Source organism: Amblyomma americanum, chromosome 9, assembly GCF_052857255.1.
Source record: "Amblyomma americanum isolate KBUSLIRL-KWMA chromosome 9, ASM5285725v1, whole genome shotgun sequence".
In the NCBI taxonomy this organism is placed as follows: Eukaryota; Metazoa; Arthropoda; class Arachnida; order Ixodida; family Ixodidae; genus Amblyomma; species Amblyomma americanum.
In genome coordinates, this window is record NC_135505.1 from 135,088,293 (window position 1) to 135,112,832 (window position 24,540).

Below are 24,540 nucleotides of genomic sequence, written 5' to 3' on the forward strand. Positions count from 1 at the left end.
CGACGTGGCCAGGCACCCTCAGAAAACCAGAACGCGAACGCAGCTTCTTCAGGGCCGCTCCAGGATCCAGAAAACCGAAAGCGCATCGCGACAAAGCGCCGATGATTGAACGACACATGACACCGGACAAATGACTGGGCGTCTTCTGGGAAGCCTCCGTTCCGGAAGCAACAGGCGAAAATAACTTTACTGCTTACCAATTTGTACAGAGTATGGCGATACGTAGATAAAAATGCAAAACAGTACGTCTAGCAGCTCCCCAGCAGAGTTACAAAATAAACGGCGGTCTCGATCAAAATGAGAACAAAGCGTCTCAGAGTGAAATTACAGCCCAAAGAAAGGGCAGTTTAACCAGAGACCGGCGTTCAGTGGGGCCCGATGCAATCATAGCAGCCGCACAGCGCCCGGCGTTGCAGGCAAAGCTGAACCCCGGAGCACCACGGAGGCTAGGATCACCGTGGGGCAAAAGTGAAGCAGAAAAAAAAAGTGGAGGCAGGTTGTGTCGTCAGGGGCGGGATACCTACCATGAGACGGCATCGACTGCTGATAACCTGACGGGCCGGCGATAGCAGGAACGCCAGACGCGTCCATGACCGCCATGGCGGTGGACGCACCGTCCCCGGATAACGCGGCGGCCACAGATGATTTCGTCTGGTCATCATATGGTATTAAACTAGATGGCGACCGCTTGACGTCTACTGCAAATAACAAGTTACGAGGCGGTGTCAGCAACAGGACCGAGAAACTTAAGCAAAACTTTGTTTACCTTGACTCGTGGTAGAGATGCTTGAAGGCAATGAAGGAGGTACAGGAACAAGTGCAGATTTGTAGGATGTGGAACCTGTGTGATGAGACGGCTGTGACTCGTCCCCTAGTGCTTGCGATGATGATGCGACGTCCGGGAACTCTGGAACCTGAAAAGAAATAAAGAAGGCGCATCGTAAGAACAGAGAACCTGTTTGGCATTCGTTACGGGAAATATGGAGTCCACCGCTGACTCTTAAACGTGGAGCACAGCAGCAAGCGGCCACCTACGTTTTCGGTCGTCGCAGATTGTACCGTAAGGTTCAAAGGCTCCACATCGAAGTCCGCATCTTCTCCCTCCCCCACGTCGTCACCAGTCGAGTCCTGAGTATGATGAGAGATGCTGGCCTGAACACCTGAACCATGACGAGCGCCTGAAGCCACGGCAGCAGACGACGACGCCGCCACATAGGAAGTCCGACTCGAAGCAGACGCGGCGGGAAGGTTGTCCACGCGATCACTAGACATACTACCGTCCTCAATAATTTCGGGACTATCGGGCCCCTTGATATGCGTCGCCGGCGGAGGTTCTTCAGAGTCGCTCTTGGAGTCTTTAGGTGAGCGCCGCCGAGGCCGGTATCTTTTCCGTTTATTGATCGGCGGAGATTCGGCACGCTGCGTGCCTACGGCTTTATCGTCAGCAGCACCGTCCACACTGGTAACGAGCCCACCATTCTTGTTCTCGTTGGTGACGACCTCGAGACCCTTGACCTTCAGAGTGTCGGCAGCCTTGAGGAGCGCCGTGAGATGGTCCTGCGACACGTTCACCTCACCGCGGTACATGAAATCGACTATCGCCTTCAATTCCATGTAGCGCATGTCCTTCAGTATCACAATAGGGTGCTTGCAAGGATTCTCCACAAAAAGCGCTTGTAAAAAGGGGCTGCAGGCGGAGAGGACCATCTTGTGCGCCTTTAGCGATTGACCTTCGCACGCCAGCGTAACGTCGACCAGCGCTTCGTTAGACAGCAGTTGCTGGAACGCGGCCAGCATGTTCGACTGGTGGTTGTTAAATTTCAAGCAGAACTGTTGGGATGCCATCTTGTCCCGAAGTGGTTGCCGCGGCTGCAAAGAAAAGAAACAATTGCTACACGCACCCGTAGAAAAGCCATTCCACACTCAAATCTGCGACGCGGAGCAACCTGTAAAACTGGCTGAATGCACAAAGTCCTCAAATTCACGTCGAAATTTCAAAGGAAGCCGACCCAAACACCAGTGTAGGCGTCAAACATTATAAACTAAATCGTAAAAAAAAAGTGACCTTAATACTTTTGTCGCAAGTCCGTGCGGTCTGGGGATAGTTCAAAATTGCGAACGCCAGGTTGACAAGGCGCCACGGGTGTCTTCCGCCATTAAGCTGGCCTCCCGGCCTTCCTCCTGCAAATCTGCACTGAATCGACCATATTGGCTTCCGAAGAAAATATTTCCTCCCGGCAAGTTAACGCACAAAACTTTATACAGCCGAAAAAAAAGCGCCTAAAGAGCTGAAACAATGAAGCCCACCACTCCAGATATTGCCAAAAATCTTGTAACTGGCCTACCAAACGCGAAATCCGAAAGCCAGACGCGGCGAAGGGCACGGAACTGATTAAAAGAATGGAATGTTGCAAACTTAACGAGTAGAACGCGACTAGGCCAAATTTCATTGAATATTCCAAAACGGTCGCTCAGGAGAGCTGAAAAACTCAGCATTCACCCAACGGAACAGTGGCGGCGAGGAGCGTCAGTCAACGGTCGGCACGAACGCAGTTCTCGGGAAAGTGTCGTAGATCTAAAAACAATACCTCACTGACACGAGAACTGTATTCCACTGCGCGGAATTTGTTGGAAATACTTTTGAACGGCAGTCTAGCTTCAAAGAAACCAAGGCGTGAAACTATCAACAGTCTTCCCGAGGAACAAAGCGCCCGACTGAAAAAAAAATCCCGCAAAAATGCCACAAAAACACATCTCAAAGGGACAAATAGCTGACTAAAGCAAGAATGATAATTGCACTAAGGCAAAATTCGTTAATGTTAGCTATGAACGCGCCCCAAGAGGAATCGAATATTTAAGCCTAACATACCTATACAAGACTAGGCGTTCGCGTTGTAGCGGCTCACCACAGTTGCAGCCTCACGGGTCGGCGTCTTCGATTCTACTGACGAAGAACGGGGCCGCCGGAGGGAAGCAAGCAAGCACCAGTAAGCGCCTCGGCCAATCAGCGTCCTCGACGTGCTGCCCTCTAATGGCGGGTACCTCAACCAACACTAAAAAATTGGAGGACGCATAAACTTCGTTGAACGCACGCTTAAGACGCGACAGCGTGTCGGAGCGTTGCCGAGGGGTATACAGATCATCACCGCCCGTTCGGCGCCACGCGTGGCCTGTTGGACGCCTGTCTCACATACCTCGGTGGACACCCGAACCGGGTCGTAAGGGAAGGAAATTTTAATGAAAATTGGTTTTAAGGAGAGGATATGACGGCTGTCACAATTTTTGTCCCTGCCCGTCGCGTTTTCTTGAAAAATTGAAAATTGGTTTTTGGGGAAAGGAAATGGAGCAGTATCTGTCTCACATATCGGCGGACACCTGAACCGCCCCGTAAGGGAAGGGATAAAGGAGGGAGTGCAAGAAGAAAGAGAGAAAGAGGTGTCGTAGTGGAGGGCTCTGGAATAATTTCGACCACTCGGAGATCTTTAGCGTGCACTGACGTCGCACAGCACACGGCCGCCTTGGCGTTTTTTTGTCCATAAAAACGCAGCCGCCGCGGTCGGGTTCGAACCCGGGAACTCCGGATCAGTAGCCGAGCGCTCTAACCACTGAGCCACTGCGGCGGGTGCGTCCCCTTAGCGCCGTCACTGAAATGCAACGCTTGTTGATCCTCGTTTTGAGCAAGTATCGTAGGGATTAATTGCACAACGTCCTCTCCGTGCTTTACCAACATTTGTTCTGGGACACACTGGTATAGATAGTATCGATTCCCCCTTGAGTACCGACTCCAGTGTAGGACTCACCGGCTAGGTCCGCGCCGATTGAGCAGTGGCTTCGGACGCGGGAGGATGTGACACGTATTCAGGCTCCGGAACAGCGAAGGCAGTGCGCGAGTATTCCACGGGATCCACGCTCTCTGCTTCCTGCTGGCGAGGATCTTTCATGGAGGGACGCGCTTCTGAGGCTTGTAGGGTTGTGGGCCCGTCGATAACAACCACCGCAGCTTGAGTAGGGAACAGCTGATCGGGAAGAAACAATGCGGACAAAGCAGAAGTCTCTGCTGGCCATCCTGCGCAGTGTCCTCGGTCAGCGTCCATGGCAGCGTGATGTACCACTACTGGTAAGCGCCGCCCCTGATAGCGACCTCTTCGATCACTGGTAGGATAGAATATAATGTATCAATGGCAATCGCTCGCGATCGGCCCTTAAAGCAGAACGATTTCAACAATTACCAGCGTACGTGCCTACTGCATGGCACGCGCAATGTGTGCAGATTTCGTCCTCCTCTTTGTAGCCAGTGCCAGACGTCCTGGTAACAACAGTGACACCCATATGACGGCTTAGCGCAATTAATCAAATCATGAGCCTTATCATCGTTCTCTCACTAGGTACGCCCAATCCAGGCAATCGAACAAAATCAAACATCACAACTGCGTGAGAAGTGACCTTTTACCTTTAGTGATTGTCAAGCGATCGGTGCGGGTACTTAGCAGTTGTGCGTCTCTCCACGGCACTGGTGAACGAAGCGACAGCGTTGAAGTCATTTGGAGTTGGCCATTCTTCAACGCGTTGCCGAGTTCGTCTGCAATTCGAATTGCCTTAGCGTCGCGTACCTGAGCATCAAAAGACAAAAAATTATAATTTTTTGTTCACGCAACGAATGGTCATTTAGGTGGAAAAATGCGTCTGCTTGCGAAAAGGTAACTCGAACACCATGGCGGTATTGACGACGATACTCTCGAAAGTTATCGCTACTGGCTCCGCCCGGAAAGTGTACAGCTGTATCTTACCGCTGCTCACCTATGGGGCAGAGACATGGAGGCTAATGAAAATGGTTCATCTTGTATTTAGGACAACGCAGCGAGCTATGGAAAGGAAAATTGTAGGTGCAACATTAAGGAACAGGGAGAGGGCAGAGTGATAAACTTTATTGAGCTCTAAATTTAGATGTCTTTTCCGGTGACTGTGGATGGGGTCCTCAGTGCAGGGTCCCAGCAGCCTTTGTCGTCTTGCGGACCCTAATAATAATAATTTTTTTTCTAATAATTGGTTTTTGGGGAAATGAAATGGCACTGTATCTGTCTCATATATCGTTGGACACCTGAACCGCGCCGTAAGGGAAGAGATAAAGGAGGGAGTGAAAGAAGAGAGGAAGTAAGAGGAGCCGTAGTGGAGGGCTCCGGATAATTTCTGCCACCATGGGGTTGTTTAAAGGGCACTGAGATAGCACAGTACACGGGCCTCTGGAATTTCGCCCCCATCGAAATTCGACCACCGCGACCGGGATCGAGTCAGCAGCTGAGCGCCGTAACCACCGAGCCACCATGGCGGCCGCCTTGCTAACTCACTCGGGAGATGAACTGCAAAGCATTATAAATGAGTTATGCAGGCAAAGCAGAACGGTGGGTCTAAAGGTTAACATGCAGAAAAACAAACTAATGTTCAACAGTCTGAAAAGGGAACAGCAGTTCACAATTGTTAGCGAGCTGCTGGAAGTGATAAGGGAATAGATCTGTTAAGGGCAGGTAGTGACAGCTAATTCGGATCATACTAGAAGGATAAGAATAGGGTGGAGCGCATATGACAGGTTCTCTCAGATCACGAATGGCATTTTACCAATATTCCTCAAAAGGAAAGTGTGAAAATTGAAAATTGGTTTTTGGGGAAAGGAAATGGCGCAGTATCTGTCTCGCATGTCGGCGGACACCTGAAGCACGCCTTAAGAGAAGGGATAAAGGCGGGAGAGAAGAGGCGCCGTAGTGGAGGGCTCCGGAATAATTTCGACTACCTGGGGGATCCTAGAACTTTCTTGTCCATCTGCTTGGTCTGCTGTCGCGCTCGGCACATCACTCACGTGACTTTTTCGTCCGCGTTCCGGTCTAGTAGACCGTGGTTACCGCTCCAAACAAGATGATCAGACAAGAAACTTCACCGAGGTACGGCCACTTGGTGGGTACACCAATAATGGCAAGGTTTCACCGCAAGATTTTAGTTGACTTTCAGTGGCAAATTAAAATTAGATTTTTGTTTCCTCCGATATCGCACTGCTTCATTCTTACAATATGGTATTTTCTTTTCGAATATAATATCATGACACGTGTTTCGATCACTTAAAAACGTCGAGGCAGGGTATACAAGTCATGGCTTTCCTTATCGAAAACTGTTGTTTCGCTGAAAAGGGGATTGGAGTCTACGTCTCATTTAACTTCGTACCACCTGTAATGCGCGTCCTCGCACAGCAGCCAACCCGAAATGTTCGCGCAGGTGCCAGGGAGGAGTACACAGAAGCCAAGAAATACGTCGAAGTAGTTTTATTTATTGATCGGCGGAGATTCGGCACGCTGCGTGCCTACGGCTTTATCGTCAGCAGCACCGTCCACACTGGTAACGAGCCCACCATTCTTGTTCTCGTTGGTGACGACCTCGAGACCCTTGACCTTCAGCGTGTCGGCAGCCTTGAGGAGCGCCGTGAGATGGTCTTGCGACACGTTTAGCTCACCGCGGTACATGAAATCGACTATCGCCTTCAAGTCCATGTAGCGCATGTCCTTCAGTATCACAATAGGGTGCTTGCAAGGATTCTCCACAAAAAGCGCTTGTAAAAAGGGGCTGCAGGCGGAGAGGACCATCTTGTGCGCCTTTAGCGATTGACCTTCGCACGCCAGCGTAACGTCGACCAGCGCTTCGTTAGACAGCAGTTGCTGGAACGCGGCCAGCATGTTCGACTGGTTGTTGTTAAATTTCAAGCAGAACTGTTGGGATGCCATCTTGTCCCGAAGTGGTTGCCGCGGCTGCAAAGAAAAGAAACAATTGCTACACGCACCCGTAGAAAAGCCATTCCACACTCAAATCTGCGACGCGGAGCAACCTGTAAAACTGGCTGAATGCACAAAGTCCTCAAATTCACGTCGAAATTTCAAAGGAAGCCGACCCAAACACCAGTGTAGGCGTCAAACATTATAAACTAAATCGTAAAAAAAAAGTGACCTTAATACTTTTGTCGCAAGTCCGTGCGGTCTGGGGATAGTTCAAAATTGCGAACGCCAGGTTGACAAGGCGCCACGGGTGTCTTCCGCCATTAAGCTGGCCTCCCGGCCTTCCTCCTGCAAATCTGCACTGAATCGACCATATTGGCTTCCGAAGAAAATATTTCCTCCCGGCAAGTTAACGCACAAAACTTTATACAGCCGAAAAAAAAGCGCCTAAAGAGCTGAAACAATGAAGCCCACCACTCCAGATATTGCCAAAAATCTTGTAACTGGCCTACCAAACGCGAAATCCGAAAGCCAGACGCGGCGAAGGGCACGGAACTGATTAAAAGAATGGAATGTTGCAAACTTAACGAGTAGAACGCGACTAGGCCAAATTTCATTGAATATTCCAAAACGGTCGCTCAGGAGAGCTGAAAAACTCAGCATTCACCCAACGGAACAGTGGCGGCGAGGAGCGTCAGTCAACGGTCGGCACGAACGCAGTTCTCGGGAAAGTGTCGTAGATCTAAAAACAATACCTCACTGACACGAGAACTGTATTCCACTGCGCGGAATTTGTTGGAAATACTTTTGAACGGCAGTCTAGCTTCAAAGAAACCAAGGCGTGAAACTATCAACAGTCTTCCCGAGGAACAAAGCGCCCGACTGAAAAAAAAATCCCGCAAAAATGCCACAAAAACACATCTCAAAGGGACAAATAGCTGACTAAAGCAAGAATGATAATTGCACTAAGGCAAAATTCGTTAATGTTAGCTATGAACGCGCCCCAAGAGGAATCGAATATTTAAGCCTAACATACCTATACAAGACTAGGCGTTCGCGTTGTAGCGGCTCACCACAGTTGCAGCCTCACGGGTCGGCGTCTTCGATTCTACTGACGAAGAACGGGGCCGCCGGAGGGAAGCAAGCAAGCACCAGTAAGCGCCTCGGCCAATCAGCGTCCTCGACGTGCTGCCCTCTAATGGCGGGTACCTCAACCAACACTAAAAAATTGGAGGACGCATAAACTTCGTTGAACGCACGCTTAAGACGCGACAGCGTGTCGCAGCGTTGCCGAGGGGTATACAGATCATCACCGCCCGTTCGGCGCCACGCGTGGCCTGTTGGACGCCTGTCTCACATACCTCGGTGGACACCTGGACCGGGCCGTAAGGGAAGGAAATTGACATGAAAATTGGTTTTAAGGAGAGGAAATGACGGCTGTCTCACAATTTTTGTCGCTGCCCGTCGCGTTTTCTTGAAAAATTGAAAATTGGTTTTTGGGGAAAGGAAATGGAGCAGTATCTGTCTCACATATCGGCGGACACCTCAACCGCCCCGTAAGGGAAGGGGTAAAGGAGGGAGTGCAAGAAGAAAGAGAGAAAGAGGTGTCGTAGTGGAGGGCTCTGGAATAATTTCGACCACTCGGAGATCTTTAGCGTGCACTGACATCGCACAGCACACGGCCGCCTTAGCGTTTTTTTGTCCATAAAAACGCAGCCGCCGCGGTCGGGTTCGAACCCGGGAACTCCGGATCAGTAGCCGAGCGCTCTAACCACTGAGCCACTGCGGCGGGTGCGTCCCCTTAGCGCCGTTGGTTGGTTGGTTGTGGAACTTTATTTCCAGCGGATATAGAGGAGCGACACGAAGTCGCCCCCCGCTTAAACGGCGGCCGCTATCCCTTGGGCAGCGGCGGCGTCTTCAGCCAGCTGGAGGAGCTTGATCTGTATCCCCGGGTCGGGGCTGAGCAATAGAGCCTCCCAATGAGCCGAGTCGGTAATGAAGTGACTCGCGGGTAGCGACTGCGGGCAGTTCCAGATCATATGATTTAGATCGGCTTTCGCATCACAATTTTTGCATTTGTTTGAGTAGAGTCCTTCCGAATAGAAGCTACACAATTGGGGATTTGGATAAGTGTTAGTTTGAAGTTTACGCCAGGCTTTGGCCTGTTGCTTGGAGAGCGTTTTATCTGCTGGGGGGAATCTGAGTCTTGCAAGCCTGTAGTGCTGCAGGATTTCTCTGTAAGAAAACAACCTGTCCTTGCCAGAGTATAGGGCGGGTGGGCTGCACGACCCAGCTCGGCGGGACAGTTCTCGAGCTAGGTTATGAGCCGCCTCATTACCAGCAAGGGAAGCATGAGCAGGCGTCCAGATTAGGCGAATGCGCCGCGTGGGCTGATACTTTAGCAGAATCCGTGCTGCTTGTGGGGAGATTCTTCCAAACGTGTAGTTACGTATAGCCAATTTTGAGTCGCTGACAATGGTTTCTGCCGAGGATCCCACAATGGCTAGAGCGATGGCTGTTTCTTCTCCAACATGTGTGTGCTGAGTGCGTATAGTGCCCCCAGTTATGAGTGTACCACGTTCCGTGGTGACCACAGCTACCATCTTGTCAGCCGAAGAATCTGCCGCATCTACATATACCACAGAGGTATCATTAAGAAAGCGTTTGCCTAATGATTTGGCTCTCTCTGTACGACGTTCAGCGTGGAAATCTGGGTGCATGTTCCGAGGTAGTGGAGGAATGACCAGAAGCTGGCGTATATGTTTGGGAAGGTCAGTTGTGGGTCCGCCTTGTCGTTCGTATGCTATGCCTAGTGTGGACAGAATGTGTCTGCCAGTTGGTGTGGCCGATAGTCGTTCGTACTGCGAGACGGTTACCGCTTCAATAATCTCGCTTAGGGTGTTATGAAGACCGAGACCTAACACTTTCTCAGTCGCTGTGTGCATGGGTAGCCCAACTGCCTGTTTGACGCATTTTCTGATTATGGCCTCCACTTTTTCTTTTTCAGCTGACTTGAGATGTAGGTAAGGGCATACGTAAGCTATGCGGCTTATCACAAAGGCTTGTACTAAACGGAGAGTATTGCTTTCCTTCAAGCCCGAGTGGCGGTTACTAATGCGGCGAATGAGTCGCATAATTTGCTGCGAGGTTCCCTGAAGCTTCCGAATTACTTCACCATTGAAGCCGTGTTCTTGTAGAATTAGGCCCAAGATTTTAATTTTGGGCACTCGAGGAATGGGGACTCCGCGAATACTGAGTTCGATTGCCGGTGGGGTTTGCGCAAGGGATCTGACGTGCGGAATATGAGAAATTCAGATTTGGCTGGAGAGCACCGCAGCCCCCTAGGGTCTACATAGTTCTCCACGATATCTATTGCATGCTGTAGTCTCTCCTCGATTTCGGCATCATTGCCCTCGGCGGTCCACAAGGTGATATCGTCAGCATAGAGGCTGTGGTGGAGTTGCGGAACCTGCGCTAATTGGTGTGGAAGTTTCAACATTGCAACGTTGAAGAGAAATGGTGATAGGACCGATCCCTGCGGGGTGCCCTTGTTGCCGAGGGGGAAGTCATGCGAGTGGAGACCTCCTACTTGAAAATGCGCCTTTCTACCTGAGAGAAAGTCGCGGATATAGTTGAAGGTGCGGGCTCCCACCCCGAGTTCATGAAGGTTCTCCAAGATCGCATCATGTCTGACATTGTCAAAGGCCTTTTCCAGGTCAAGTCCAAGAATTATTCTGGTGTCCCGCGTTTTTGCCTCAATAATCTGATGTTTGAGCTGAAGCATTACATCCTGCGTAGAAAGTTTTGGTCGAAATCCAATCATGGTTGGAGGGTACAGCTCGTTCTCCTCCATAAACCGGTTGAGGCGGGTATGAACTACGTCACTGAAATGCAACGCTTGTTGATCCTCGTTTTGAGCAAGTATCGTAGGGGTTAATTACACAACGTCCTCTCCGTGCTTTACCAACATTTGTTCTGGGACACACTGGTATAGATAGTATCGATTCCTCCCTCGAGTACCGACTCCAGTGTAGGACTCACCGGCCAGGTCCGCGCCGATTGAGCAGTGGCTTCGGACGCGGGAGGATGTGACACGTAGTCAGGCTCCGGAACAGCGAAGGCAGTGCGCGAGTATTCCACGGGATCCACGCTCTCTGCTTCCTGCTGGCGAGGATCTTTCATGGAGGGACGCGCTTCTGAGGCTTGTCGGGTTGTGTGCCCGTCGATAACAACAACCGCACCTTGAGTAGGGAACAGCTGATCGGGAAGAAACAATGCGGACAAAGCAGAAAGCTCTGCTGGCCATCCTGCGCAGTGTTCTCGGTCAGCGTCCATGGCAGCGTGATGTACCACTACTGGTAAGCGCCGCCCTTGATACGACCTCTTCGATCACTGATAGGATAGCGTATGATGCATCAATGGCAACCGCTCGCGATCGGCCCTTAAGGCAGAACGATTTCAACCATTACCAGCGTACGTGCCTACTGCATGGCACGCGCAATGTGTGCAGGTTTCGTCCTCCTCTTTGTAGCCAGGGCCAGACGTCCTGGTAACAACAGTGACACCCATATGACGGCTTAGCGCAATTAATCCAATCATGAGCCCTATCATCGTTCTCTCACTAGGTACGCCCAATCCAGGCAATCGAACAGAATCAAACATCAAACTGGATCAGAAGTGGCCTTTTACCTTCGGTGATTGTCATGCGATCGGTTCGGGTACTTAGCAGTTGTGCGTCTCTTCACGGCACTGGTGAACGAAGCGACGGCGTTGAAGCCAGTTGGAGTGGCCCACTTTTCAACGCGTTGCCGAGTTCGTCTGCAATTCGAATTGCCTTAGCGTCGCGTACCTGAGCGTCAAAAGACAAAAAAATTATAATTATTTTCTTGTTCACGCAACGAGTGGTGATTTAGGTGGAAAAATGCGTCTGCTTGCGAAAAGGTAGCTCGAACACCATGGCGGTATTGACAATACTCTCGAAAGTTATCGCTACTGGCTCCGCCCGGAAAGTGTACAACAGCGGTATCTTACCGGTGCTCACCTATGGGGCAGAAACATGGAGCCTAACGAAAAGGGTTCATCTTGTATTGAGGACAACGCAGGGAGCTATGGAAAGGAAAATGGTAGGTGTAACATTAAGGGACAGGAAGAGGGCAGAGTGAAAAACCTAATTGAGCTGTAAATTCAGATGTCTTCTCCGATTACTGTGGATGGGATCCTCAGTGCAGGCCCCCGCAGCCTTTGTCGTCTTGAGGACCCTAATAATAATTTTTTTCTAATTGATTTTTGGGGAAAGGAAATGGCGCAGTATCTGTCTCATATATCGTTGGACACCTGAACCGCGCTGTAAGGGAAGGGATAATGGAGGGAGTGAAAGAAGGAAGAAAGAGGTGCCGTAGTGGAGGGCTCCGGAATAATTTCGACCACCTGGGGATCTTTAACGTGCATTGTCATCGCACAGCACACGGGCGCCTTAGCATTTTTCCTCCATAAAAACGCAGCCGGCGCGGACAGTAAAAGTAAAAACGAGAAATAAATACGAAGGGAGAAAGAGTAAATGGAAATGATTTCGCATTTCTGCTCTCAAGACAATTGTTATCGTTATTAATTACTAATAATTGGTTTTGGGGGTAAGGAAATGACACAGTATCTGTCTCATATATTCTTGGACACCTGAACCGCGCCGTAATGGAAGGGGAAAATGAGGGAGTGAGTGAAGAAAGGGTGAAAGAGGTTCCGTAGTGAAGGGCTCCGGAATAATTTCGACCACCTAGGGATCTTTAACGTGCACCGACATCGCACAGCTAGCACACGGCCGCCTTAGCGTTTTGCTTCCATAAAAACGCAGCCGCCGCGCAATCGTGTAATTTTTTGGCAGCCTCCGCTGGTGAACGCCATTAGAGATTGGTTCTCCGCTGTCATGATCGAGAGGTGGGAGCCGTGAACAGGGAATAGAAAAAGAAAAAAATGAGCGCGAAATCACTGAATGCTCTCGCCAAAAAGCTTGCGCCAGAAACGTTGCCGAGCACACACACCAGAATGTGCAAGGCGAAGGCATGCATGACTGGCCGTATATTTTTGCTTTTCTGATGCAAACTTCGCCGCTGCGACTGCGCCATGCAATCGTGCCTTCGGAGCAGGGTGCTGAAGGCTGTCGAGCAGTCAGTCATTCGTGGTTATGTTCTGATTGCCTTTGTGGTGGTTTTATTCCAGATACAGTGCCTGTACACAGGAGCACATGAAACGACAGCCGATACCATTCAATGAAGCAATCACAACTCAGGAGAATGTTTATGGGAAGCAGCGGAGAGCGGCGCCAATGTCGCCCGTGAACTGTGGGCAGTCGCACTCGGTGTTCTTGCATCTACTGCGCGGTACACCAAGCAGGTCAAGCGATGTCAACATACTCATAACATTGTTGCTTTTTCGCCACTCTTCACGATCAGAAACGAGCACACCGCACAGCACACGCTTGAAACGCAGGCAGACACGACGCACAAAGGAAACTGCTATGGCCGGTGGTTCCAACGGCTCTGGCAGTCAAAACACGTTTTCCCGCCAAAATCACTGAAGCGAGCGCCACCTTTCAATGCCTCCGGATGAAAAAAAGAATAAATGAAACGACGCCGCAACAGCAAATCAGAATCGAGCAACGGCCGCGTCGTTTGCCTCCGTTGGGGATATGTATCAGGATATATATATGCGTGATGAGGAGAATGGAGATCGGCCGCACGGGTTTTTTCTTGGCGTGAGTTTTCCGGTCCTCACGCTTGGAATCTTGCATCACGCATAAATGAAAGCGAGTGAGGGTTTCCTAACACGCGTCACGCTTGTATGGACGAAAACAACGCTTATTTTCAGTCACGTGGTGCTCAAAACGAAGTTCGTGCCGCCGAGGAGCACGTTTCACGCATAAAACCGGGCCGTGGCAGGACTCTATGCGTGAAAATTTAGAGTGCCTCTTGAAAAATAATTTCAGATACACAAGATACGCAAGTGTGTAATCACACCGGTTACCCTTCGACTGGCATGCGGTATAGGATTTTGTATTGCAGGTTGACGATGATGATCATGACTATTGAAAGGAAACATCGCAATCTAAAAGATGGATATCCATGCTCGGCCCTAACAGCTGTGTCACGTTGCCAGGTTTCAATACAATTAGCGAAGCACATCATTAAAGGAGAAAGGTAAAGCGCACTGCGCGTTTAATGTCCACGCAAGGGCGTTTATTGTTCGCCGAAAATTACTCTTGGAATTAGAAAATCCAGTGATTTGCAAAATATAATGCGACATGTAATCACTGGTGAAACGCTCAATGCTCTGGCAGCATCTTGAGCAAAAACAGCCGCCGTAGCCTAGACTTTACAGGGTCAGATGCACAATATATTCCAGAAATATTACGAGAAGCAGCACTTCCCTGGAGGTCCTTGACCTCATGTACTGAAATTGTGTAGGTTTGATTCCAAACATTTTTTTTAACGGAGCTTGTACAGTTCAGGCAATAAAGAGTTCTTGCGAAAAGTCTTAACGTACTGGGAAGACAGGACCCTCCCTGCACAAGCGTTTTCCTTCAATTGTCCACAAAGACTAAAGTCCATCAGAAATTCCCTGCAATACACAGACGATACAAAGTTTTCGCATCGTAAATTGCTCGTGCTTGACTACTACATGCCACCAAACATATTTATGAAACTGAAGAGTCGCAGCTCACAACTGAACATCACTGATCCGCGCAAACATCAAACGTGAGTGCATTTTTTTAGCTTGTTGCACAAGTTTAACGCGCTCTATTCACTGGCATATAATTGCTTAGCCAGAATTAATTATGATTATTAAATCACTATGGTAACGCGGGAAAAAGAAAAAGCGATAGGAATTGTGGATCTCACAAAATATGAAGAAAAACGTCGCCACGATGACATTGCGAAGAAAAAAAGAAAACAAGGGAAGGTAAAGTGTTCGTGAGCTTCGATGTCGACGTCACAGGAATTGGGAAACGTGGCACGCGTCGCGGGGAGCCATGGGAGATCCCAGCGTGCAGTTGAAAGTGCGGCCGAAGTCGGCGATGCTCCGCACAGCCGCGTTGCAGTCTGGGAGGCGTGGGCTTTCGACGCGGCGTCTTCCTGCGCACCTGCGCAACGCAGAAATAAAAAATAATTGCATTTTGTAGCGAGAGCTACACTTTGCTACTAGTCGTGCATTTCGCGGTGGCCGGGAGAGGAAAGTTGTGCGCATGCGCTGTTACCATGGCAACCGTAAGGAACAGCAGGTGCGGCGTGCGTTTCGCCGTCGCCGCGGCCGCGCGCCCGCTTCGCCGTCAGAGCGGGCGTCCCATGCGCAGCATTGCGTATAAAAGGCGGAGATTTAATGGGCGGCTGTATCACAACGTTTGACATGCATGCCGAGAAGGCCTATACCACCGTCTATACCACCGTTTAGCCGCTGCTAAACGGTGGTATAGACAAGAGAAGATTAATTCTTCCGATCCCGAGTTTGTCGCCTAGCACGAGCCCATGGAAGGCATCAGTCAATGGAAACCAACAGAAGCAGATGTGAAAACAAGCTCAGCCAGGGAAACGCACCTCTCGCTACGTATATCCTGGCATAGCCGAGCTAAGCCAGTGCCAATTTTTTATCGACTATTTGCTCCCAACCTTCGTTGATTGAACCCCTAAAAATTTCGCTCTCCGTTTCCTTATTCCATCACATATGCGTTTGTAACAACAAACCTTAAGAGCTGTTCCTGGATATCACTTTACACAGTGGTAACCATCCAGTGAGTTTGTATACATTTTGGCTTAATAGGAAACCTTTTCTTGACTGCCCCAGGCAAAGGGCTGGCCACTAATGCCATCGCCACAATCATCGCCGTGGCTAAGCCAAACAAACCCGTTACAAAAGTTTCTTTAGACAGTCTAAAGGCTGTCCACAGACTTCTGTCTATAAAGTCTATAGACTCTATAGACAAAGCCTAGAGAACAGTCTATAGGTATTATAAATCTTATAGTCAGTCTATAGACACTGTATACATTTATGGACATACACTTTTAGTAGACTTTTGTCGATGTACAGTCTATAGACTATCAACAGACAAAAATATCTAAATCAAGACAATAGAGTATAAGAAGTCTATAGACTGTCTATAGACTTCTTTTTGTAAGGGCAGAGAGCGCATGAACGGCGCATTGCGATATGCGTTGACGCACGTCGCATGCTAGCGGCCACGAATGCCCGCGGCTTTGCTGAGGCCTTCTGCACACGCTACCGGCAGCGGAACCAATAACAGATCCCACGTATTGCCCCAAGCGGACACAAGCTTACCTGCTTCGGCAGTAGGAGAGGAAGAAGAGCTGGTCTCCGTTGTAAAAGTGCGTCACGTGATGCTCATCCCTGATGGCCAGGCGGGTGGCTTGGGAGGGGTTGCTACGGTCGCCCACAGTGGTGGTGTCGGCCCTGGTCTGCAGGGCGTGCCAGGCGAGCGCCAAGGCGAGGACGTCCCGCATGTTGGGCAGCACTTCAGCGCTACAATTGGGACTCCCCTCTAGTGTGGCGAAGCCCTCAAGTTCCGGCCATGTTGGCAGGGACACGCCGGGGTCGATGTCGGCAACCTGCTGGCATACGGAGAGTTGCCCAAGGGTCTTGATGCTTTCGGGGCCATGTGATGCTGGCGCCTCAAGTGGTATTACTTTTGAAAGTAGTCTAGAAACCCACAATCGGTGGGCGAGAGATGTTTCAGAGAGAGAGAGAGAGAGAAAGACGGAAAGGCAGGGAGGTTAACTAGGCAGCGCCAGGTATGCTAGCCTACACGTGGGAAGGGGAACGGAGGGAGAGATAGAAAAGAGAGAGAACAAAGGGATATGATCACTTTTCCACGTGACTCATTGTTCACAATCTTGCACTCAGTCCTGAGTCCTTCAAGAACTTTAAAAGTGCCTTCAAAGCTGTCCTCTGCGATGAAGGCTTACTCCAAGGACCCAGAATCTTGGCTTCAATAAGAGGCCGAGGATCTAAACGGCGGAGTGTTTCAGCCAGAAGTGCACGCCCACGCTGAAACCGAGGGCAGTTGCAAAGAAGGTGTTCTATAGTTTCGGCGCACCCACACATCTCACACGCAGGAGAGTCTGCCATTGCGATTAAGTGGGAGTAGGCATTTGTGAACGCCACTCTCAGCCACAGGCGACACAACAGCGTAGCATCTCAGCGGGAGAGGCCGGACGGAGGACTGGATTTTTGTTACTTGGAAGTGCTAAGAATGTTTCCTGATATATGAGCCTAAAGCTTAGCGCACCCCTATGCGTCGATAGGTATTATTTCGCAGCATGGGAATGAATATGAATAATGAGTTGATTTAGATTTTTGATTTCAGCGATATATTGCAAACGCAGACAACTCTATTGCATTATGGCGGGCTGCTGAAAGCGAACAAAGTCGGGGGCAAATGCTGGGCGCAGCTGATGAAATGGGTTGCTCACGGCAGAAAGAGACTGGTCCCTGTGAGATGACATTTATTTTTCTACGGTCCATCGTTTTTTCGTCATTCCGTGTGGTAGCTTAGTGTCCGTGCACCGTTAATTATCGATTAATGCTGGTTTTCATTAGACTCAAGCCATGTGCTGAGTCACACGCTTGTGTAGTTAAGTGCTCCCCACAGAAGCCATGCGACTGAGGCGGTCAAAAAAATCCGCAAACAGTGCCTGCAGTTCGCAACGCAAGTTAGTTTTTCTTTACTTGTTTAACCCTGCTGATGTCTGAATTTATTAGCGACACAGAACAACAATCGACAGATAGGTATAGACATAGCACAGCATACAATCTGCGAAGAGTGTCGTAGGGTTGACATTCATCATAATCATCAGCGTGACTACGGCCCCTGCAGGACTAACGCCTCTCACATATTTTTCCAACTGACCCTGTCCTCTGCCAGCTGCGGCCAGATTATTTCAGGTTATCCCCGGATTATCTCAACCTCACCCCCCTACCTAATTTTCTGCCGCCTTCCGCTACGCTTGCCACCTCTTGGAATCCAGTCCGTTACCCTTAACGACTATCGGTTATCTTGATTTTGCATTACATGCCCTGCTCATGCCTATTTCCTCCTCTCGATTTCCACTAGGATGTCATTAATCCGCGTTTGTTCCCTCACCCACTCAGCCCGCTTCCGGTGACTTGAGGTTACAGCCGCCGCGGTGGCTCATTGGTTATGGCGCTCGGCTGCTGTCCCGAAAGACGCGAGTTCGATCCCAGCCACGGCGGTCGAATTTCGATAGAGGCGAAATTCTAGAGGTCCGTGTACTGTAAGATGTCAGTGCACGTTAAAGGACCCCAGGTGGTCGAAATTTACGGAGCCCTTCACTACTGCGTCCCTCATAGCCAGAGTTGGTTTGGGACGTTAAACCCCATGAATCAATCAATCAATCAATCAATCAATCAATCAATCAATCAATCAATCAATCAATCAATCAATCAATCAATCAATCAATCAATCAATCAATCAATCAATCAATCAATCAATCTTAACGCCACGCCTATAAATTTTCTTTCCACAGCTAGCTGAGTCGTCTTCAGATTAACCCTTTTCATTAGCCTCCATGTTTCTGCCCCTTAGGTGGGTACCAGTAAGATACAGCCGTTGTATACTTTATATATCTGAATTCATCATCCTTTGTGATATAGAGTTAAGGGTAGACGTTATACCGCAACAAACATGCTGAAGACATGCTCAAAGAAGGCCTTCGAGATGCCGACACAGTCTACAACAGCATCGGACGTCGTAGGGTCTCGGCATGGCAAGACATTGACCACAACAAGCATGCTCGTATACTGCAACCGTGAGCATCTCTCAAGACTCACCGGTGCCACGAACATCTGCAGCGCATGAGTCAAGAAGGAGGCCCCGAGTCCTCCGAGGTTCGCAGGGAAGACCTCGTCGCTGTCCGGGTGGTAGAACGGGTGGCGCAGGGCAGAGTGCGAAACCCGAAGCCGGTTGGTCAGCGTCTCGTACCGAAATGCGTCCAGGGTGTCTCCCTGCCACTGATGCTGCATCAGCTCCCGCTGACGGTCTGTCAGGCTCCAGAACATGAAGTTGACGTGCAACCAGGAGTTCATCAGCATCGCTCGGCGGCTCGTCGCATTTGTCTCCGATTCTGAATCTTGGACACTGGTTAGGTTGTCAAGTGGCTGGCATGAGACGCAAAATTTCTCGTACAACTGCCACAGGGTCCCGTTGGAGCTGTCCACTTTCAGCGGCCACAGGGCGACCTTTGGAGCAAGAGGAAATGCAACTGAAGGACTTAGACAAGAAATATGTTTTACAAGACGGAACTCATAGGCGCTGCAAACGGGAAACCGGCCCTTTCGCAGCCATTGTAACACTGGGCGTCCGGCACTAAAATCTACCAGCAATGTTGTCTCTTTCGAAAACGGGCTATTTCAGATGATTGAGGTAATAGTGCATTTATGAAACTTGTCATGCTGCATACTGTATTTAACATGGCCTTAAATGCGCTGGCCACAAGCAAGCATCCTGACACATCGCCACGAACAGTAGTGGTATTTACAGAACTGAATGGTTACAGATAACCACCTGTTTCATGACAACCATCTCTCCATTTCTGTCAATCAAGGTTACGGGCTGGTTGCTGAGTAGATTCCTAAGCAAATGAGTTTCATGTCAGGGGTGCCTGAAAAACCAGTCACAGTAGATGTACTTCAATATTTTCGGAAGTACAGTTTATTGTGTACTTACGAGCATACTGGTAGGTACGCCTTGCCTGTCTTGCGCTGTTCCTGCCTGCCTCTTTTTCTACGTCAGGCGGTGTACGCATCACCGGCCGCTTTGGAAATAGCGCTGGAGATGACTGCTGCCAACGAGTGCTGTATATGTTCATTTTTGATAATAAAAAAAGCTAACGATAACGATATCAAGGACATTAAACAAATGCTATAGGCATTAGGGACAATGAAAGAGCCAAGCAGCCTCTAGAAGTCACTTCTTGTCACGGAGTGCTCGTTCTATCGTGGAGACAAGCTGGAGAACGCAACGGAAGTTCAGGGAAATATGTCACTGCACTGCGCTGAACAACCGTTCTTAGTTTGCCTGGCATATTTTTCAGAAAGGTACGTAGTTAGGGTAATTAGCGAGGCCTCACTAAAGGCCCTTGTAGGCTTGCATAGAAGGCAAAGACATAACTAAGCGCATGCCATGAAAGCAATGATCAGACATGATAGGAGTAGCATTAAGCCAAGACGGGCTATTTAATTTAAGGAAACTTGAACAGAGTTCACAATCCTTCAAGAGAAATTGAATGCAACCGTCGCATTGCAGCATAATCGTACATAGTGTTCGATTGCTTAAAGGGACACCGATGGCAGCCTGAGGTTTTACTGTATCCATATATTATTTTGTTATATTGAAAATACTGAAAACAAATCTATTAAAAGCTAGGAGAGGACGAAATATGAAAGACAGGTGGCGCCACCACCTGCCGTTTCCGCATGAAAGTGCAATGTGTCACGAAAGTTTGTTGTACGCGGACTCTAGAGGTTAGGCTACACCGGCATTCACTGGTGGCGCAGGGTATGCGCTGGAGAGAGCGGCCCCTGATCTATACACTTTATAAAAGCTTCTTGTCCTCTAGCGCACCACCAGGGGCAGGGTATGCAACGCAATCCCTGGGGTAGATTTCCATAACTAAAAATACAGAATACTTACGGTTTACAATGGAGGACACATTCATTCTTGCAAACATGGAAAGTTCTAGAAGTCACTGAGATTTTAACCGCTGAATAGATTCCTAAGCAGATGATCTCCACTATTTGCTAAGGTCAAGACCTCCGCTTTTACGAAGCTCCCTCCTGTAACTAATTGCATCAAGTTACTATGGTTTACTCTGAGAATACGGTTCCGTTGCCAAGAGTAGCCGTTTTGTGTATTCACTTATCGAAATATACCCCTGGTCTTGGACAGCGTGTACTCTCCCATAGAGAGAGTGCGCAAGATGACAGCTCTCTCTCTCTCTCTCTTTACACTCCTATATAAGCTAATTTGTGTAAATATATTTTAAATAAAGATTTTCATCGTTCTCCTCTCAAGTGATATCACGAAGTCTCTTTCGTACGGACATCAATGGGTTAAACCGAATGAGGAGGAAATTTTAAAATCCAATTTTATTCGCTATAAATACGGCATTTGCTGCCGTATAGAAACATCGACATAGCTTGAAGAAGTAATCCTGACGGAACTAACTGCTGTTCACTACGGAACGTCGGCTGTTTAGAGTAATCCACTAGGGCTCGGTTCTTTATGGTAAAAGAAAATGGTACTCCTCTGTGCCTACGTACATCGAGGTCCTGGATTCTCCGGGTGACAGCCGCTCTGGCCTTGTCGCTGAGCCGAGTAGACTTCTCAGCGAGGCCTCCGAGCACGTCGAGCAGGCTCCTTAGGAAGGCCTCCAACTCACGGCGCGAGTCACGCGTGAAGAAGCCGACGGAACTCTCGGAGGCCAGCAGCAAGCCGAACCGGGCGGCCGCCATTCTGTAGCACTCCACATTCACCTCCTTCGCTGCGAACTGCATGAGGCGGTAATCTTTGCACTGACTATTTTGGAGCAAAAAGATTCACTACGCTATGTAAAGCAGACGTCGCGTAGGCTGGAGAATGACCTTGGGCCTAAAAACGTTAGCCATGTATGACCATATGTGGTAAAGTTATGGTGTTGAACACTTGACCCCTGACCTTTAGTAGACCTTTGACCTCCGACCTTTCACATTAGGTGAACTTTGGATTGACCTTTTACCTTAAGGACATCTGATTGGGTGATGTGAATCCCCGTGATGACATCCGATGGGGGTGTCATAACACCATGTGATATTACGTCATAGCCAAGTGGTCGTGTGGGTGTATATACGAGTATTTAGAACGGCTGTCGCTAGCGTGTAGCGGAACCTGCCATGGACGAGTCCCACACACTTAGCAAGCATCCTTCCTTTTCCCTGAATTCTAGGGTTAGCCATTGCCATTTTTAGGAACTATAGGACTTCTCTAGAGACATTGCCAGAGTGATATCTCTGCCCAGCTTTCGCCAAGGTGGTTTTCGCCCTTAAACACGTGATTAAGGACACACGACTACTGATCCGGAGTTCCCTGGTTTGAACCCCACTGCGCCAGCTGCGTTTTTATGGAGGAAAAACACTAAGGCGCCCGTGTGCTGTGCGATGCCAGTGCACGTTAAAGATCCGCAGGTGGTCGAAATTATTCCGGAGCCCTCGACTACGGCAACTCTTTCCTTCTTTCAATCCCTCCTTTATCCCTTCCCTTACGGCGCGGTTCAGGTGTCCAACGATATATGAGACAGATACTGCCCCATTTCCTTTGCCAAAAACCAATTATTATTATTATTATTAGTATTATTATTATTATTAAACACGCGTTTACCGGGCAATGACCACTCTTCCCAGTCTTCAGTATCCGCGAGGACAAGTGCAATTAACAGGTTTCGAAAAGAAAAAAATGGTGGTCGGTTTGAGTACTTAATAATAATAATAATTGGTTTTGGGGAGAAAGGAAATGGCGCAGTATCTGTCTCATATATCGTTGGACACCTGATCCGCGCCGTAAGGGAAGGGTAAAGGAGGGAGTGAAAGAAGAAAGGAAGAGAGAGGTGCCGTAGCGGAGGGCTCCGGAATAATTTCGACCACCTGGGGATCTTTAACGTGCACTGACATCGCACAGCACACGGGCGCCTTAGCGTTTTTCTCCATAAAAACGCGGCCGCGGTCGGGTTCGAACCCGGGAACTCCGGATCAGTAGTCGAGCGCCCTAATCACTGAGCCACCGTGGCGGGGCTGAGTACTTAGGCAAATGCGAATTACGTGCGCTAGCAGTTGGGTTTTACCTTCGGTTCAGGCGTTCAGATCCAGTGTTTCCGGATGGCAGTTGTTCAGACAGCGATAATGGGTTAATGTAAAAATGAAAATTGGTTTTTGCGGAAAGGAAATGGCGCAGTAATTGTCTCACACATCCTGGTGGACACCCTAACCGCGCCGTAAGGGAGGGGGGATCTTTAACGTGCACTGACATCGCATAGCACGCGGGCGCCTAGACGCATAGACGCATAGACAGACGGACGGACAGACAGACAGACGGACGGACGGACGGACGGACGGACGGACGGACGGACGGACGGACGGACGGACGGACAGACAGACAGACAGACAGAGAGACGGACAGACGGATGGACGGACAGACAGACAGACGGACGGACGGACGGACGGACGGACGGACAGACAGACAGACAGATGGACGGACAGGCAGACAGACAGACGGACGGACAGACAGACAGACAGACAGACGGATAGACGGACGGACGGACCGACAGACAGACAGACGGACAGACGGACGGACGGACAGACAGAGAGACGGACAGACGGATGGATGGACGGACAGACAGACGGACGGACGGACGGACGGACGGACGGACAGACAGACAGACGGACGGACGGACGGACGGACAGACAGACAGACAGATGGACGGACAGGCAGACAGACATACAGACAGACAGACAGACGGACAGACAGACAGACAGACGGACGGACGGATATACGGACGGACGGACGGACGGACCGACAGACAGACAGACAGACAGACAGACAGACAGACGGACGGACGGACAGACAGACAGACAGACAGACAGACAGAGATTGCGGGAATGGCCACTATAAGTCCTAGCCCACTAAAAAAATGGACATACGATTACGATAGTCACTAATGTGAAATTTGAGTGCAGTGCTTCCCACGCCACCTGTCACCGCTGGCAGGTGGCGTCTTGCGCTGCTAGCGACCCTCCAGCTCCTCTCGGGGCAGCACCTTCCTGTTGTGGCAGGTGGCGTTTCTGTCTGCTACTACCTGCCAACACGCCCCCTGTCACACGCCACACGCGTCACCTGTCAGGTGGCGCGTAATGCCGACGCTGTCGACTACTTCCCGGAACGGAGGAATGGCCCTCTAAGAGCTCTCTAACTCTAAAACCTTGCTCGCCTTTATTTCAAAAAATCTCAGCCGTATTTCTTGATGCTTAAAGGGTACGATGCTCTTAAAGAAGTTCGTGCTATGCTGATATAGTTCTGAACTTGCGTTTGTTAGAACACACGACATATCTTTCTCTCACTCCGCCTCTGAAACGCCGCGCAGAACTTAAAGCTTTTAAGAAAAATAGCTGAGCGCTGTAGTGGAAAAGTACATGCACATTCTACGCGAAGATTGAAAGTGTGCAATAATCATCCTCCTCTGAGCTTACCTCGTGGCTGCCGGCGATGATGACGTAATCCTAAGGCGAGCCGATCACAATGAGGATCTGCAGCAGCCACCAGGACAGGTGCTGCATCAGGGCATCCGCGCTGTACTTGGAGAGGATCTGGTCTATCGCCCGCAGAAGACGCACATCTTGGACAGACACCAGCGTCTTCTTGTCTACGGCGCTCCCGCCAGGCGTGTTGGTCACTGGCGAGATCCAGTTGTCCACCGTGCAGTTGCTGATGTTGGCAGCGATCTTAGCCAGATGGGCAATCACGGGTCGCTCTATGGTTCCCGGTGATCGCACGGCGTCCAGTATGGACAGGACGTCCTTTTCGGCTTCCAGCCATAGCGCGACCTTTTCGGGCGCAATCAGCGGCGCGTTGTAACGCTTATGGAACATCTGGAAGTACTTCTCGCGACTGCCGACCCCTTCCAGAGTTTGAACGAGCTCGAACCAAGTCGAAGCCTGCGCGGCGTTCTGCGAACGCAAC

The 24,540-nt window shown here is 49.8% G+C and overlaps 3 protein-coding genes across 3 annotated transcripts; all 3 read right to left on the minus strand.

The window, feature by feature from the left end:
• Positions 1 to 384: 384 nt before the first annotated feature.
• LOC144103701 (uncharacterized) lies at positions 385 to 2,934 on the minus strand. Its single transcript, XM_077636358.1, has 5 exons — positions 2,870 to 2,934; positions 1,036 to 1,869; positions 767 to 914; positions 525 to 698; positions 385 to 446 (listed from the first exon to the last, which is right to left on the minus strand). Exons 2-5 carry the CDS (start codon positions 1,843 to 1,845, stop codon positions 385 to 387), a joined length of 1,194 nt encoding a protein of 397 aa, XP_077492484.1. The 5' UTR covers positions 1,846 to 1,869; positions 2,870 to 2,934.
• Positions 2,935 to 6,308: 3,374 nt separating this feature from the next.
• Positions 6,309 to 11,193, minus strand: LOC144103702 (protein bric-a-brac 2-like). The gene is made up of 2 exons (XM_077636359.1): positions 10,794 to 11,193; positions 6,309 to 6,788 (listed from the first exon to the last, which is right to left on the minus strand). Exons 1-2 carry the CDS (start codon positions 11,085 to 11,087, stop codon positions 6,309 to 6,311), a joined length of 774 nt encoding a protein of 257 aa, XP_077492485.1. The 5' UTR covers positions 11,088 to 11,193.
• Positions 11,194 to 14,735: 3,542 nt separating this feature from the next.
• Positions 14,736 to 21,287, minus strand: LOC144103703 (uncharacterized). Its single transcript, XM_077636360.1, has 4 exons — positions 21,096 to 21,287; positions 18,606 to 19,013; positions 16,077 to 16,363; positions 14,736 to 14,886 (listed from the first exon to the last, which is right to left on the minus strand). Exons 1-4 carry the CDS (start codon positions 21,285 to 21,287, stop codon positions 14,736 to 14,738), a joined length of 1,038 nt encoding a protein of 345 aa, XP_077492486.1.
• Positions 21,288 to 24,540: the final 3,253 nt, after the last annotated feature.

Excerpts from the sequence above, each read along its gene's own strand:
- LOC144103702 (XM_077636359.1), bottom strand. The coding sequence starts at position 11,087 with ATGGACGCTGACCGAGAACACTGCGCAGGATGGCCAGCAGAGCTTTCT. Across the intron at positions 6,789-10,793 it reads AATCGGCGCGGACCTGGCCG|CCGCGGCAACCACTTCGGGA; the intron begins GTGAGTCCTACA and ends TTTTCTTTGCAG.
- LOC144103701 (XM_077636358.1), bottom strand. The coding sequence starts at position 1,845 with ATGGCATCCCAACAGTTCTGCTTGAAATTTAACAACCACCAGTCGAAC. Across the intron at positions 915-1,035 it reads AATCTGCGACGACCGAAAAC|GTTCCAGAGTTCCCGGACGT; the intron begins GTAGGTGGCCGC and ends ATTTCTTTTCAG. Across the intron at positions 447-524 it reads GCAGTCGATGCCGTCTCATG|CCTCCGTGGTGCTCCGGGGT; the intron begins GTAGGTATCCCG and ends CGGTGATCCTAG.
- LOC144103703 (XM_077636360.1), bottom strand. The coding sequence starts at position 21,287 with ATGGCGGCCGCCCGGTTCGGCTTGCTGCTGGCCTCCGAGAGTTCCGTC. Across the intron at positions 16,364-18,605 it reads TGCAGATGTTCGTGGCACCG|GTTGCCGACATCGACCCCGG; the intron begins GTGAGTCTTGAG and ends GTATGCCAGCAG. Across the intron at positions 14,887-16,076 it reads CTCTCCTACTGCCGAAGCAG|GTGCGCAGGAAGACGCCGCG; the intron begins GTAAGCTTGTGT and ends TGCGTTGCGCAG.